Source organism: Dermochelys coriacea, chromosome 1 (genome assembly GCF_009764565.3).
Source record: "Dermochelys coriacea isolate rDerCor1 chromosome 1, rDerCor1.pri.v4, whole genome shotgun sequence".
NCBI lineage: Eukaryota > Metazoa > Chordata > Testudines > Dermochelyidae > Dermochelys > Dermochelys coriacea.
In genome coordinates, this window is record NC_050068.2 from 2,147,137 (window position 1) to 2,165,275 (window position 18,139).

At 43.1% G+C, this 18,139-nt stretch overlaps 1 protein-coding gene across 1 annotated transcript; it reads right to left on the reverse strand.

Moving 5' to 3' along the window:
* Positions 1-463: 463 nt before the first annotated feature.
* Positions 464-1,531, reverse strand: LOC119842763 (olfactory receptor 52M1-like). The gene has a single exon (XM_038371300.2). It carries the CDS (start codon positions 1,430-1,432, stop codon positions 464-466), a length of 969 nt encoding a protein of 322 aa, XP_038227228.1. The 5' UTR covers positions 1,433-1,531.
* Between the last annotated feature and the right edge of the window lie 16,608 nt (positions 1,532-18,139).

Consider the following 18,139-nt stretch of genomic DNA (forward strand, 5'->3'; position numbering starts at 1 on the left):
TCTTGCCCTGCCCCTGAGGCCTGGCTAAGGGCAAAGATCTCCCAGCACATCCCCATTGTTGGGACCCTGCCAGCTACAGGCCCCCAGGAGGGGAAAAAAGGGAACTGAAATCAAAACAAGTAATCCACAGAATGGTCTCTTCCCTCGGGAATTTGTAGTTGAGTAATAGGGGCAGGGTCGTGGTGGAGTAGGGAGAGAATAGGGGGAGAAGGAGGTTGTGCTATGTGGGAAGAGGACGGGCAAGGGTCAGGGTGTCAGGGGTCTTGTTACCAGCAATAAGAGAGGTGGAAGCCCTATGAGTTAATGTGTTCTACACAAACAAATTCCCTAGTTTGTCACCCTGACACCGCACGGTAAGGCCAGGAAAGGGTTTAATGTCTCTTTGAGTGTCCAGTCACTGATTCAGGGAAGAGGGCCCAACACCATGTCACCAGTCAGCTCTGCACAGAGCTCGGTCTGAGAGTCAGACCACCAGGAGAAAACTTTCGGTCCCTTTATGAGTAAAGAGCCAGAGCAGCCTGTTCCGGATCTGTTTGGTCCTCACCCCATAGATAATAGGGTTTAGCATGGGGGGCACCAGAAGGTAAACGCTGGCAATGAGAACGTGGAAATGGAGGGCCATATTCTTTCCAAAGCGGTACATGAGGGCAGAGAAGAGACATGGGATGTAGAAGGCTAAGATGGCACAGATATGGGAGCTGCAGGTCCCAGAAGTCTTGAGACGGGCATCCTTTGTGGGGAGGCTAAAGATGGCCTTGAGGATCTGGGTGTAGGATACAGCAATAAATATCATATCCAGTCCGAATACACAGAATACCACAGAGATGCTATAGTAATTACTGACATAGATTTCTGCACAGGCCAGCTTAACCACAGCCATGTGCTCGCAGTATGAGTGGGGTATGATGTTGGTTCTGCAATATGGCCACCGCCTTGCCGCTAGAATTAACGGGAGCACGAGCATGCCACCACGCAGCGCCACGGCCAGCCCGATCTTGGCCACCAAGGGATTTGTCAGGATGGTGGAATGTCTCAGCGGATCACAGATGGCCACATAACGATCAAAAGCCATGGCCACGAAGATCCCAGACTCCATTACTAAGAAGCAGTGAAGGAAGTACATCTGGGTGAGGCAGGCACCGAAATCGATCTCTCTGGAATTGAACCAAAAGATGCTCAGCGTTTTGGGCAGGATGGACGTAGACAGGACCAAGTCGGTGACAGCCAGCATGCAGAGGAAATAGTACATGGGTTCATGGAGGCTCCGCTCCATCTTCACGATGAAGAGGATGGTGAAGTTCCCCAATATGGCTATGACGTACATGGTGCAAAAGGGAATGGAGATCCATACATGGGCTGCCTCCAGGCCAGGAATACCCAGCAGAATGAAGGTGGAGGGGTTGGTGAAGTCAGTTGTGTTGGAATCTGACATGAAGTAGGGGAGAAAGTGTCCAACTCTGAAGCAGATCGGTGTCTCCTGGATGTACTGTATATTTCCCTCACTTTGTTTATGCACTCAGGATCTAGGATGATAGTCACTGTAGAAATGCCTGGATGGAGAGACAATGTTAGTACTGGAAGCTGTTCTCATGAGCGAAGCAGATTTTTTGCTCTTCACACACTGTAAAATGACATTGTCATTTAGTCAGAGAAATTAATTATGAACAACTGACCCTCCTAATGCTGGTTCCCTGTTTTATGGTGCTCCATGTGTCAATAAATCTTACATGTCATGGTGTGGGAAACTTTAATAGGCACCAGCAGGAAACATAAGTGTGGATACTTGTTATCCCTCATTCTTGCTTAATTCAGTGAATGGCAGACTAGAGAACCCATGCTGTACTGAGTTTGCCATTCACCCACTTGCTCAAAATCTGAGAGAGAAAAGAAACAAAGCTTTGCTAAGAGTTGTGTCAGGTGAAACGTTTGACCTAGGACACATCTCAGGGAAAAAAGACCTGGGCTCCATGGAAACACCTCCGTTCACATGCTTAAGGAATAGGGTGGAGAAAACCCTGCTGTAGACATGCACTGAGTTTTGTTCACTCTGTCTCCAGAAAGGATACAGTAGGTAGAATGGGGGTTTCCAAGGCAGTCTATGAGAACGGGGGAAGCTGCCATAGGTGGACAGAATGAAAAGTCTGGGACTATTTAGTTTAGAGAAGAGGCAAAGAAGGGGGCATGTGATAGAGGAGAGAAAAATAAAGAATGAACTGATTCCATTCCAATGGACAAACAGAGAACAGTTCGCTACCATTAACATCTATAGAAACAGTGCTTCAAAAGGGCTTCTTCATCAAGGCTGAGGCAAATTATTAGCAAAACCGATTGGGAGGAAAATATTACACAGAAAACCGGGAATGAAAATTGGGAGTTCTTTAAGAAGAGTTTATTAGATTGTTAAAATGTCACAATTCCACAATCAAGAAAGTGGACAACTTTGGCTAAAAACCCACTTCAGTTGCAAATTTATTTGTTTATTAAAGGCAAAAAAAACAATTTATTAGAAATGGGGGGAAGGAAAATATATAGAAAGCAATACATATTGGAAGTTATGAAAATTGATAAGGGACCTTAAGGAAATCAGGGAAAAATCCGTTCTTGGTATGGCTAAGGATAACACAAAGGACGTTTTTAAGCATACTAAGAACAAACAAAATCCTAGAAAAGGCATAGGGCAATTATGTGTTCAAGAAATAGTTTTGTTCTGCATTTGGAAAGAAGCAGTATGAGGTATGATGATGAAAGCATGAGATGATGAAATACTTTCCAGCCCATTAGCTGTTAAGGAGAATATAAAACAGCATCTACTGTAGAACCTTAGAATTATGAACAACAGAATTATGAACGATCGATCAACCACACAAAGATTTGGAATGAGAAGAAAGCAATAAGGAAGCAGCAAAGCCAAAACAAATAAAGGGAAAATATTTGACAAGGTTCTGATACAAGGGAAAAGATGGGATAGGATTAGTTAAAAGTAATTTAGGAATAGGATTAATGCCAGTCAAGAACATGGTTTATGGAAAACAGGTCTTGTCAAATGAACCCAATTTTATAGAGCACATGTTAAATAGACTAAAAACTGGCGAACTGGCAGATCTAAGAAAGCAGTTGTCAATGGGCCATTGTCAATAAGTAGGTCTGTTTCTAGTGAGGTTTGGCAGATATCTGTTCTATGCCCAATGCTATTCAATATTTTCATCAATGATCTGGAAATAAATGGAAAATAACTGGAGATAAAATTTGTAGATGATCTGAAGATTGGCACAGTGGTCAAAAAGAGGCAGCCAGGACAGGAATAACGATTAATCTGTAAAGTTTGGTGAGCTGGTAAATGCAAACAAAATGGTTTAATGCATTCAAACATCCTACGACACTCTATTATTAAATGCAGGGGTCACTGTGGACAACCAACTCATCGTGAGCTCCCAGTCTGATGCTGTGACAAAAAGGGCTGATGCGATCCTTGGATGCATAAGCAGGGGAGTGGTGAGTTGGAGCAGGGAAAGGGTTCTACCTCTGCACATGGCATTGGTGAAACAACTGCATCCAGTCCTGGGGTCCACATTTCAAAAAATAGCAGATGGTGCAGAAAAGATCCACCAAAATGACTGGAGCCGGAGAAAATGACTGACACAGAGAGAAACTGAAAGAGCTTTATCTATTTATCTTATCAAAAGGATGATCAAATGGAAACTTTCATGGAGAGAAAATCGTGGGTACTAAAGTGCTCTTTGTCTAGCAGAGAAAGTCGGAGCAACACCCAATGGCTGGAAGCTGAAGCCAGTCACATTCCAGATAGAAATAAAGGCCAAATGTTTAGCACTCAGGATGAATTACTGTTGGTACAAACTATGAAGGGAAGTGAAGGATTCTCCAACTCCTCATGTCTGGAGATCCAGACTGGATGCTTTTCTGAAAGATTTGCTTGAGGTTTGTCTACACTTAAAATGTCACAGCTGCATTGCCTTACCACTACAGTATAGATACTACTTACACCGATGGCGGAGGTTCTCCCCTCGACGTAGGTAATCCACCTCTCTGATAGGTGGTAGCTAGGTTGATGGAAGAATTCTTCCTTCAACCTCATGCTGTCTACACTGGGGTTAGGTTGATATAGGAGTACTGTGTCCAGTTTTGATCACCAGGAAGGTTGCATTAGCAGAAGCATAACATGAAAGTTACTGCAGCTGATACTACCAGTCTACTCAGCACTGGCTAGGCCTTAGTTGCAGTACTGTGTCCAATTTTGGTCATTGCTGTATAGAAAGGATGTAGAGAAACTGGAAAGGATCCAGAGGTGAGAGAAAAGGATGGTCCAAGAATGGAATGCAAGTCTTGTATGGAAGCTGAGGGAAATGGAAATGTTGGAAAAGAGGAGATGAAGGGGGGACAGGACAGCAGTTTTCAGATATTTGAAAGGCTGCCCTAAAAATATGGAGAATATTGTTTGCATAAGAATGTACGAATGACCACACTGGGTCAGACCAAAGGCCCATCTAGCCCAGTATCGTTACAGTGGCCAGTGCCAGGTGCCCCAGAGGAAATGAACAGAACAGGTAATCGTCAAGCAATCCATCCCCTGTCGCTCATTCCCAGCTTCTGGCAAACAGAGGCTAGGGACACAATCCATGCCTATCCTGGCCAATAGTCACTGATGGACCTATCCTCTATGAATTTATCAAGTTCTTTTTTTTTTAACCCTGTTATGGTCTTGGCCTTCACAACATCCTCTGGCAAAGAGTTCCACGGATGACTGTGTTGTGGGAAGAAATGCTTCCTTTTATTTGCTTTAAACCTGCTCCTTATTAATTTCATTTGGTGACACCTAGTTCTTGTGTTATGAGAAGGAGTAAATAGCACTTCCTTATCTACTTTCTCTACACCAGTCATGATTTTATAAACTTCAATCATATCTCCTGATCTTCTATAACCTTTCACCCCAAAGGATCCACTGTGACACTGAAATACAGTCACCCTGAGGCTGGAGGCCATGAGCCTGAGTAGGAGAGGGAGGGATACAGCAAAAAGGGACATTTTGGCCCATGATACCAGAGCAAACTCATCACCTGTGGCAAGGGCCCTGGGTTGTGCAGAACAGAAAGGGACACAGACCTATTCTCTATCTCATCACGTCTATGTTGCACTGGGTTTGTCGAGCAGGTGAGTGCCTCAGCATGAGATGGGTACCTGTGAATCCTGAGATGAAGGTATCTTCCCTGGGAATCCCCCTCTGGTAGCCATGTCCCAGACTTCTCTCACCCCAGCATCTGCAGCAGCATCCCACGCCGAGAGCCGACATGGGGTGTGCACCGTTTATAATATGGCTCTGTGCAATCCCAGTGGGGTTTGGTTGGCCTCTAGGTAAGAAATGGTGTCCAAACGTAAACAGGCTGGAGATAGGCCTGTCTGCGCTTCTGTGCTATTTATCCAGCTTTAGGAGTAAACAGTAATTAAGGGACCTTCCCAAGGTGAGATGAGAACTTTTGGGCTCTCCACTGAGTCAGAGAGGAATTGGCTGCTCTGTGCATTTGTGTATGTTTAACAATTATTGTTAATTAGTAAGAAAACTAGGGATAGTACCTAGATCTCCCTAGGATCTGATTCCCTTTAAATGCCAAGGATGTATAGGTAGTTTAGCTAGATAGATCTCCAGACAGATGACTGAGGGGAGACATGAGCAGTTTTAGGAGGCACACGGGGCTGTTGCTAAGGGATCACAGATCAGTAATTATCATCAGTAATTATCATCATTCTGTGCAGCAACTTTCGATGTAGGATCATCAAAACACCTAGAAAAGGATAGTTACAATGAATGTATTCATATTGTACAGATAAGTAAGCTGAGACCCAGGGAGATGTGACTTGGCCCGTGTCACACAGAGAATGACAGACACAACCCAAAAAGAAAAGGAGTACATGTGGCACCTTAGAGACTAACAAATTTATTTGAGCATAAGTTTTCGTGAGTTACAGCTCACTTCATCGGATGCATTTGCTTTAGCTCACAAAAGCTTATGATCAAATAAATTTGTTAGTCTCTAAGGTGCCACAAGTCCTCCTTTTCTTTTTGTGAATACAGACTAACACGGCTGCTACTCTGAAACCAGACACAACCCAAGAGTCCTGACTTCCCTGCTCTAACCACAGCCTTTCTCTAAGTAACTGAGAGTATGACAAGCATGAAATGGATTCAAGGTCTAGCTGTCCCTGTTTATTGGGTCAGTGTGATGGATTTTTCGGGGGGTAACCTGGAACTAGAATCTAACTGAGACCTCTGGCATAACAATCTGGGTTCTGTCTCACACTGTGAGCCTGTGACAGGCTGCAATCCTCTCCAGGTCATGCACTTACACAACAGGGACATTGCCAGCTGAGTTACATGAATGCTTTCACTAGCCACTCCTGAACCAACAATAAAGATGTTTCAGCCAGTTCCCTGCAGCTCCCCAGCCTAGGAACCCAGAGCTGTATTTTCTTGCCCTGGTCAGAAGCATGGACAGTGTAAACGTATTATCCAGTCTGCCCCTCCCTCAAGGTGGAGAAGACACGACGCCATCACCTGTTCCTGAGCATAAATCTCTTTTGTATTTCAAACATTCAAGTGTTGCAAAACATTGTAGTGTTACGCCCATGCGTGCTTGCAAAGTTCTGTGTACCTTTGAACACTTGGAAGATCAGCCTAGTTGTTAGAGGGTTTTTTTTTCCCTTCATCCTCTCCCCTTGTTCTTGTCATGCAGACAGAGAGCAACAGACAAGAAGTCCAAAGTGCAGACAATACAATGTTTATTCAGGTTAGTTTCCAAGCAAGCGTATTCCGAAGCACTTCACACCAATCGGTCTTATCTTTATACATCAATAGAGTCTGTTCCCCAGTATTCCCTTCCCAGATCTGACACCACAGAGACTTTACTGTGTGTCCCCCTTCCTCAATCCCACCTCCCATTTCCTATTCCCTATTCCCTCGTCCTTAGCCAGTCCAAATATATCGGTAGTGCATGCCCCTAGCTGCACCACTTACAACTTATGGTCATGTTCCGTTCTGCAGGGTCCTCAGTTGGGGTATTTGTCCCACCTCTTTTGTACTCCATGGGAGGGGTAAGGATTGAGGTTGTACTCTGGTCAGTGCAGGCATTTCTCTGGTCTTTTAGTGTTTTATTTCCTTCACCACCACCACCCCGCAAACCCCCTTTGCTCCTCCCTTTGTTTGACCTTGCTTTAAGATAAGGAGTTGAGACAGCCACCAAGTGTGTGCTCATATATTACACTCCCACCATACCCTGGAACACTTTTAGCTCCATCCCTTATCTGTCTCATTGTACTATAAGCCCCATCTGGTTATGGGAAATGTAACACACAGTATCTTTCTCTTTTGCTCTTCACATATATTAGTGAGGATGTAAAAATATTAAAAGTCAAACCCAAAATTCTATCTAGGGCTAACAAGCTGGCTTATATCCTAACACTAGTGATCTCAAAAGTCAGGAAATGTGAAGTGTAAAGGGAAATCATGTCTTACTAATCTATTAGAGTTCTTTGAAGGGGTCAACAAACATATGGACAAGGGGAATCCAGTGGACATAGTGTACTTAGATTTCCAGAAAGCCTTTGACAAGGTCCCTCACCAAAGGCTCTTATGTAACTTAAGTTGTCATGGGAAAAAAGAGAAGATCCTTTCATGGATCGAGAACTGGTTCAAAGACAGGGAACAAAGGGTAGGAATAAATGGTAAATTTTCAGAATGGAGAGGGGTAACCAGTGGTGTTCCCCAATGGTCAGTCCTAGGACCAATCCTATTCAACTTATTCATAAATGATCTGGAGAAAGGGGTAAACAGTGAGGTGGCAAAGTTTGCAGACGATACTAAACTGCTCCAGATAGTTAAGACCAAAGCAGACAGCGAAGAACTTCAAAAAGATCTCACAAAACTAAGTGATTGGTCAACAAAATGGCAAATGAAATTTAATATGGATAAATGTAAAGTAATGCACATTGGGAAAAATAACCCCAACTATACATACAATATGATGGGGGCTAATTTAGCTACAACTAATCAGGAGAAAGATCTTGAAGTCATCAGGGATAGTTCTCTGAACATGTCCACGCAGAGTGCAGTAGCAGTCAAAAAAGCAAACGGGATGTTAGGAATCATTAACAATGGGATAGAGAACGAGACGTAGAATATCTTATTGCCCTTCTATAAATCCATGGTATGCCCAATCTTGAATACTGCATACAGATGTGGTTTCCTCATCTCAAAAAAGATATACTGGCATTAGAAAAGGTTAAGAAAAGGGCAACTACACTGATTAGGGCTTTGGAACGGGTCCCATATGAGGAGAGATTAAAGAGGCTAGGACTTTTCATCCTAGAAAAGAGAAGACTAAAGGGGATATGATAGAGGTATATGAAATCATGAGTGGTGTGGAGAAAGTGAATAAGGAAAAGTTATTTACTTGTTCCCATAATAGAAGAACTAGGGGCCACTAAATGAAATTAAAGGGCAGCAGGTTTAAAACAAATAAAAGGAAGTTCTTCTTCACTCAGCGCACAATCAACCAGTGGAACTCCTTGCCTGAGGAGGTTGTGAAGGCTAGGACTATAAGAGGGTTTAAAAGAGAACTGGATAAATTCATGGAGGTTAAGTCCATTAATGGCTATTAGCCGGGATGGGTAAGGAATGGTGTCCCTAGCCTCTGTTTGTCAGAGGGTGGAGATGGATGGCAGGAGAGAGATCACTAAGATTATTACCTGTTAAGTTCAATCCCTTTGGGGCACCTGGCATTGGCCACTGTCAGTAGACAGGATCCTGGACTGGATGTACCTTTGTTCTGACCCAATATGGCCATTCTTATGTTCTTATACAACATAACTGGAAAATATTTTATGCTACATAAGCCATGTAACATATCTGTGTAAAGGTTATGATCTACTTAATCTATTCATCCTGTTTGTATGCATGTATCATTTTTGTATTCAAAGTTATGAATATTGGCTGTGTACTGGCTTGATTTTAAGTAGCCATAGTAAGGCATTTGGTCAGCTTCCTTAGAAGGGAATTTGCAAGTTAAGTGCCCAATCAAGAAACACTGAATGAACAATGTATCTTGGAAGGATCCAATCCACATAAGAAGTCTACGTGAGGATGTTCAAAGTAGCATGTGAACCATGGCTGCTACCTGTAAGTTCTGAATCATGCATTGACATGTGACTTGCCCATGTGACCCCAAAACTCCATCTTGTAGCTGGGATTCTACAAAGGGGGAGTGAGGATTGTCCACCCAGAAGAGAAAGTCTATTTAAACCCTTGGGAGACCCCTCCAGTTTGTCTTCAGCTGGCTCCACCCCCAAAGGATAACTGAAAGAAACTGGAACAAAGCACAGTGTCATCTGAAAACTTGCTGAGGGTGCAATCCACACCATCCTCCAGATCATTAATGAAGATATTAAACAAAACTGGCCCCAGGACCGACCCTTGGGGCACTCCACTTGATACCGGCTGCCAACTAGACATGGACCCATTGATCACTACCCATTGAGCTCGACAATTTAGCCAGCTTTCTATCCATCTTATCGTCCATTCATCCAGCCCATACTTCTTTAGCTTACTGGCAAGAATACTGTGGGAGACTGTGTCAAAAGCTATGCATATCTACCTCTCCTCCCAGTTTAATGTCACCTGCAAACTTGCTGAGGTTGCAATCCACGCCATCCTCCAGATCATTTATGAAGCTCCCAGAGTACTGCACTGGGCATCACAGCATGGGGAGGAGGTGACCAGCCCTCTGTGGAGAAAGAAGTGGTTCGGGACTATTTAGAAAAGCTGGACAAGCACAAATCCATGGGGCCAGATGCACTGCATCCGAGAGTGCTAAAGGAGTTGGCGGATTGATTGCAGAGCCATTGACCATTATCTTTGAAAACTCATGGCGATCGGGGGAAGTCCAGGGCGACTGGAAAAAGGTTAATATAGTGCCCATCTTTAAAAAAGGAAAGAAGGAGGATCCTGGGAACTACAGGCCAGTCAGCCTCACATCAGTCCCTAGAAAAATCATGGAGCAGATCCTCAAGGAATCAATTCTGAATCATTTAGAGAAGAGAAAAGTGATCAGGAACAGTCAGCATGGATTCACCAAGGGCAAGTCATGCCTGACTAATCTAAATGCCTTCTATGATGACATTACTGGCTCTGTGGATGAGGGGAAAGCAGTGGACGTGTTATTCCTTGACTTTAGCAAAGCTTTTGACACGGTCTCCCACAGTATTCTTGCCAGCAAGTTAAAGAAGTATGGGCTGGATGAATGGACGATAAGGTGGAGAGAAAGTTGGCTAGATTGTTGGGCTCAACGGGTAGTGATCAATGTCTCCATGTCTAGTTGGCAGGCGGTATCAAGTGCAGTGCTCCAAGAGTCGGTCCTTGGGCCGGTTTTGTTCAACATCTTCATAAATGATCTGGAGGATGGTGTAGATTGTACCCTATCATAAATATAACGGGAAGGGTAAACACCTTTAAAATCCCTCCTGGCCAGAGGAAAAAATCCTTTCACCGGTAAAGGGTTAAGAAGCTAGGATAACCTCGCTGGCACCTGACCACAATGACCAATGAGGAGACAAGATACTTTCAAAGCTGGAGGGGGGAGAAACAAAGGGTCTGTCTGTCTATGTGATGCTTTTGCCGGGGACAGAACAGGAATGGAGTCTTAGAACTTAGTAAGCAATCGAGCTACAGATGCGTTAGATTCTGATTTCTTTAAATGGCTGAGAAATTAGACTCTGCTGCATAGAATGAATATTCTTGTCTTTGTGTCTTTCTTGTAACTTAACATTTTGCCTAGAGGGATTCTCTATGTTTTGAATCTAATTACCCTGTAAAGTATTTACCATCCTGATTTTACAGAGGTGATTCTTTTTACCTTTTCTTATATTAAAAATCTTCTTGTAAGAAATTGAATGCTTTTTTCATTATTCTTAAGATCCAAGGGTTTGGTTCTGTGTTCACCTCTGCAAATTGATGAGGATTTTTATCAAGCCTTCCCCAGGCAGGGGGGTGCAAGGTTTTGGTGAGGATTTTGGGGGGAAAGACATTTTCAAACAACTCTTTCTCAAAAAATAAACCCGGACATTTGGTGGTGGCAGTGGATGTCCAAGGGCAAAGGGTAAAATAGTTTGTACCTTGGGGAAGTTTTAACCTAAGCTGGTAAAAGTAAGCTTAGGAGGTTTTCATGCAGGTCCCCACACCTGTACCCTAGAGTTCAGAGTGGGGAAGGAACCCTGACAGGGGTAAACTAGCTGACCCCTTCAGTCCCTTCGAACCTTGTGACTCTACGATTCTATGATGTAAAATCCGAGTGTATACCAGGCCATAGTCAGACACAAATTATAGAGCTCAATACAGGCATAACTGGGTAAAATTTAATGGCCTGTGTTATACTTCCCTTTATATTTATGACAACCCCCCATGCCAAAATGCAGGATTTGTTGTGTCTAAACCATCAGAACAGATGGCTATGCAGTTTTCTTTGGAAAACTTCCAGGAAAGAACCTTCCATGACCTCACGAGATGAGTGTTCCATTGTTCTACTGTTCTTACAGTTAGGAACTTTTTCCTGCAATCTCATGTAAATCTGCTGTGGGGCAGTTTGAACCCAATTCACTGTTGTCCTTCCTGCTGTGGTGAGACAGAAAAACTTTTCTCCATCTTTTGTATGGCAGTCCTTCAAGGATCCGAAAACCACTGTCATGTCCCCCCAGTCTCCTCTTTTCCAAAGTAAACACACCCAGTTCTTTCAGCCTTTCCTCATATGGCTTGAATTCCATCTCTTGTATTATCTTTGGATCCTTTCCAGTTTCTCTACATCCTTCCTGTACGTGGGTGACCCAAACTGGACACAATACTCCAGATGAGGCCTAACCAGGGCTAAGTAGAGCAGAACTATCACCTCCCATGACTTGCATGCTATGACTCCGTTAATGCAACCCCAAACTGCTTTTTATTTTTTTGCCATAGCAAATAATCCACACCCCTCAGAGATGTAACTATATAAAATTAACCCCTATATAGACAGCATGAAGTCAATGGAAGAATTCTTCCAATACCTCCCGCTTAGTCAAGCCCTCAAGCAGATCTTCCAGAAAAGCATCCAGTCTGTATCTGCAGGGATGGGAAGTTGGAGAATCCACCAGGTTCCTCTGAAGTGTGTCCCAATAGTTTATTACCCTCAGTGCTAAAGATTTGGTCCTTATTTCCAACAAGAATTTATCTGGCTTCAGCTTCCAGCCATTGGGTCTGTCTCTGCCTTTCTCTGCTAGATTACAGAGCATGTTCTTACCCATGGATTTCACCCCGTGAAATTCTCTGCTTCATTGTCTTTTTCATAAGTTAAGACTCTCGCTGTCTAGCATTTTCCCCAGCCTCCAATAATTTTTGTGGCTCTTTTCTGAAGCCTCCCCAATGTTTAAACATCTCTTTTGGAATGAGGACCCCTGGGCTGGACACAGTCAGTTTCACCAATGTCATGTGCAGAGGGGAAAGGGTTTGGTGAGCTAGGCCCATGCAAATAATATGTTTTAATACAGTGAAATCCAAAGTTATTCTCTAGGAACCAGGAATGCGGGCCCGACCCACAGACTAAGGCACTGTATTATGGAAAGCAGGGACACTGAAAAGACCACGCTGCCAATAGTTGCTACATCCACAGTTGTTTTTTACAATGATTTTTATTTGCTTCCAGATCATTGATGAAAATATTGAATAGCCTCGGGCCTAGAACTGATCCCTGTAGAACCCCACTACAAACAGCCCCATTCACTGACAATGACACATTAACAACAGCTTTCTGAGATGTGTCAGTTACCTGGTTTTTAATCCATTTTACATTTGCTCTACTGGTATTGTATAGTGTTCATTTTTAACTGTTATATTTTCCAATACTAAATCAAATGCCTCAGAGAAATCAATGTTTATTACATCTGTGTGGTTTCCTTCATCAACCAAATGAGTACTCTCGTTAAAGGATGATATCGGATTTATTGGACAAAACCGGTTTTCCATAAACCCTGTTGTTGACTGGCAGATTGTTTTCTTCCATGGCCACTAAGTGATGTTCCAGTTCCATTATTTGTTGTGTATAATAAAACCCGTGTTCTTTTTGGTGTTCCTGTTTTTGTTTCTTAATTTTTGTGGGTTTGTGGGGTGTTAGGACAAAATTTACTAGTAGACTCAGGTGCCACCTACTCCCTAATTAGGGGGGAGGGATAGCTCAGTGGTTTGAGCATTGGTCTGCTAAACCCAGGGTTGTGAGTTCAATCCTTGAGGGGTCCATTTAGGGATCTGGGGCAAAAATTGGGGATTGGTCCTGCTTTGAGCAGGGGGTTGGACTAGATGACCTCCTGAGGTCCCTTCCAACCCTGATATTCTATGATTCTACCCAAAATAAGCACCTGTTTGGACCTCCAGCTGGAGTCAAAACCTTACAGGGATTTAATGAGACACAAAGCATTGTTCCATTATTTGTTGTGTGGTTAATAAAACCCATGTCCTTTTTGGTGTTTCTGTTTTATTGTTTCTTAATTTTTGTGGGTTTGTGGTCCATGGATGCCCGTCTCTCATGTTCAGGGCCGGCTCCAGGCACCAGCGAAGGAAGCAGGTGCCTGGGGCAGCCAATAGAAAGGTGCGGCACTCTGTCCATCAGCGAGGTGGCGCGTCCTGGTCTTTAGAGGCAATTTGGTGGCGGGTCCTGCAGTCCCTCTCTTCCTCTTTGGCTGCACTTCGGTGGCAGCTCAACCAGGCTTGTTTTTTTTGTTTGTTTTTACCTTCACCGCTTGGGGTGGCAAAAAAGCTGGAGCCGGCCATGCTCAGGTGTATTAATAGAACTGGTGTTAGGAGATATGGTAGGGTAATGAGTTGCTCACAGTTAACCTCCTCATCCACCTTCGAACAACAAGCATACAATCCCTGTGTCTGCTTGGTTAAAGTCAGTTCCTTTTCAATTCTTCATTTAACTTTACTAAAGTGTCTTGTGAGAATATGATGCCTCTGGGTTGTGTTTCTAAAACTCCATGCCCAGGCCAACAGTATAGCTATGGGAGATTCTTTAAGGATGTGTTCTGCTTGTTATTTTCCTTCTGCTTCACAGTCCAAGTTCAAAACAGTTCTGGTAGGATGGATTTGACTAGCCGCAGCCAGCACTGTAGAATTGTTTGGAATTTCCACCTGCACATTTCTAGTTACGAAATGTGTTTGGTTTATCTTTTTGGTATCTGACAATCCTTTTGCCTTTTGGAACATCACCACTACACCTAACAGTCTCCATATCCAGGTTGGCATGGTAACCTGTGGGAACATAAATCAACAATCGTTTCTTTTTTTTTTCCAAGCGCAATAGTGACAGGTACAATATACCTATTAACTCACTCTTACTTCTTGGGTTTGTTTGCCACGCCACATTCTGGACGATAATCCCAGTCCAGTATAGTCAGGATCTCCTAATCATTCAGGAGGTTTATAAACAGAAATTTTGTGCATAGGAAACAGTTGGTGTTGTATTCATCCATCTGATTCCTGGATCCAAGGGTCAAATAGCCTTCTTTTCCTCTTGAAGCAGTTTCCATATTGAGGTGTGTCTGTCGTTCCGCCAGATGGTGATTACATTACGTATGCCCCACTCAATTTGTCACTTTGTACTCAGTTGTGTCACAGGGGAAGGTCTATACACATCCAACCTTTATAATTGACTCCAGGAAATATGGATCAGTATCCAAGGTGAGGATATGGCTCGGAGATTTCAGTTTAGTAAACCTCTATCATTCATTTGAAATAATTCCATTGTGCTTACCTTAACCAGTTAGTCTTTACACTTAATCTGCAAAAAAAAGCACAGAACATGTTATATACAGTTTAACCCTCATAGCCCTTTATCTGCATGGCATGTTTCCACTGAAGCTGAGCTTTTATCTCAACCAGATATAATGAGGGTTCCAGCTTGTCTACGATTGGCCATGGATCTTGCCATTCCTCCTTTGGAATTTTTTTCTTAGGTGCTGGTTCATGTTTAACCATTATTTGGCTTCCAGTTTCCCACTGTTTAATATCACTGTTTTCATCAAATGCTTGATTCATTTTTTGCTGTTCTGGAGCTTATTGTGCTGCAACTGCTCCTTAGACCGTACCAAACCAGTGTTTAAGACTGTCCATCGATATTGTTGTTGCCAGTGCTGTTATAGTCTCCCAGTCTGGGGTTACAACAACGTTTCCCAACCAGGCATGGGTCTCACAAACAGCAACTGATAAGGACTAAATCCGGTCACGCGGCTTGGACATTTCCAGATCCTCATCAGAACTCATGGGATCACCTATGTCCCAGTTTGTTCCCAGAACATTGCACACCTTGGAAAATTCAATTTTAAGAGAGTTATTCATTCTTTCCACTTGACCTCCAGCTTGAGAGAAGTACAGGATGTGCAGTAGTGAGGGGATACCAGTCCACGTAGCAATGTCCAGTATCCCCATAGGGCTTCTTGTTTACTACTTGTAGCATGTCCAAAAGTTTTCCCAAAAAATCATCCATGTTACACCTTTTCATAACATTTATCATCAGTATCAAATTCTTTCTCATAAGGTTTACTATTAGCAACAATCTTTGTATCATGAGATTTAACAATATCACCAAATCTTTTGTAACTCATAGGCGATTCCAGGTATTTTTATTTTCCACATCTTATGCTTGGACAGTTTTGTTTGTTCAATACCCATTGTGTTTTTCAACTCCTCCCTGAACCTTAACGTGTAGTTACTGGTTTTCGTTTCCCTTGAATGTCCCTTCAGTAGGGATCTCATGCTTCAGTAATTTTTGAGATCTTGGTATTCCAGGGGCTGGTGAGGTAAGGATGGTACAGTTTTGTTCATTTAATATTTTTACTTTATTTGATTCTATGCTTTTTTTCACATACTGTGATGTTCCTCTCTGGTGTTATCAAGACCGGTGATCTGCTAAGTCACTCCAGTCTTTGACTCTGGGAGCCAGCCTTACCCTGCTCTGTTGTGAGAACCCCCACTCGTGGGCTGTTCACACACAGCTGCTGCCATGTAAGCTGCTCCTTGGATTGTGTGACCAAATGACTCTAGCCAATATCTCTGGTCCCAGACATAACCCTAGGAACCTCCATCTTGCAGTGTCCAGTTATGCCCGCTGGACACTGCAAGCTTATGAGTTTGTCAGTTTAACAAAGAAATTGATATGTACCAGGCTTGTTATCCCAAGGGGAGTCTCTGACACACTTCAAACCAAACACATTGCTTCAGATAGAATAAACAAACAGATTTATTAACTATGAAGATAGATTTTAAGTGATTATAAGTCAGAGCATAACAAGTCAGATTTAGTCAAATGAAATAAAAGCAAAACACATTCTAAGCTGATCTGAACACTTTCAATGTCCTTACAAACTTGGATGCTTCTCACCACAGGCTGGCTGCTCTTCAGCCAGGCTCTCCCCTTTGATCAGTGCTTCAGTCACTTGCTGGTGGTGGTGTCTGTAGATGTAGGTGGAAGAGAACGGAAGAGCATGGCAAACATCTCTTCCTTTTATCATGTCCTTCCCTCCCTCTTGGCTTTGCCTCCCCTCCCCCTTTCATTGTCATGTGAGCATTACTGAGTCTCTCGAAGCAAGGTTGAGCATTTCCCCTGGTGTGGCCTCATGTGGGTGAGTCATTGCATTGTAGCTCCTTTGCTGGACAATGTCTGTTGATGGTTTGTTTGAACCCCACCCTGTGTTGGTTACTTTCCTTGCTGTTGCCTCTGGGGAGCTAATATGTGGCTGATTCCCCAAATTTACAGCATGTTTTAGTGACAACCATACAACACAATTCTCATAACTTCATATGCATTCATGGTACACATGTATGGATAGAGAAATGACTTTCAGTAAATCGTAACCTTTCCCCTGAGACCTTACAAGGCCTGGTTTATATGAAAATGAGGCATATGGGATTTACAGCACACCCCCCCAAGGTATAGAATGTCACACCTACAATGCCACTCCCCCACCAGCATGACTTGTTCTGTCCTTCTGAGAGATTTTATACCCTGGTATTAGTGTTTCCCACTGATTATCCTCATTCCATCAAGTTTCTGTGATGCTTATTATACCAATATCTTCATTTAATATGAGGCACTCTAGTTCACTCATCTTAGTATTTAGGCTTCTATCATTTGTATATAAGCACTTTAAAAAATTCTCACTTTTTAATTGTCTGCCATGACATGATGTAATTGAACATTTTACATTTTACTCTTTTTCATCAGATACTTTCAGTATTTTATCTTCCATCCTCTCCTTCTAACTAAGACATAGAGAATCTCCATGAATAGAACCTCCCCTAAGGGATATCTCTGTCCAAAACATGTGTTTCTCCTACCTCTCGGCTTTCCCCCAGTCTTAATCTAAAAACTGCTCTATGACCTCGTTAATTTTAAGTACCAGCAATCTAGTTCCATGTTGGTTTAGGTGGAACCCATCCTTCCTGTATAGGATCCTCCTTTCCCAAAGGGTTTCCCAGTTCCTAACAAATCTAAACCCCTCCTTCCTATACCATCTTCTCATGGATGCATTGAGACCTTGAATTTGTTCTTGTCTACCTGGCCCTGTGCATGGACATGAAAGCATTCCATAGAGCTCCTGGACCTCAACCATTACCTAGCAGCCTAAATTTGGCCTCCAGGACATCTCTCATATCCTTCCCTATGTGATTGGTACATACATGTACCCCGACCACCAGATCCTCCCCAGCACTACACATAAGTCTATCAAGATGTCTCCAGTTAGGGGATCTCCCTTGACTTCAGTGGGGATGCAACCGCTTACACCAGCTGAGGATTTGGCCCAAGTCAGTTAACTAGAGATAAAGCATCAGCAAAGACCAGTGAGCTGGGAGTGAAGCATTCCAGCTCTGTAACGGATTCACTGGGTGACTTTGAGCACAGCCTCTGCATGCATTAAATGACAATTATTTTTTTATTATTTCTTGTGTTCTGCTACTGAAAGGATGTAATCAGTGTCTTGGATTCACACGCTGCACTGATTGGGTTCCTTGCAGAACATCATTGGCCTCTATGCACTGTATAGAGTTCCAGGCAGT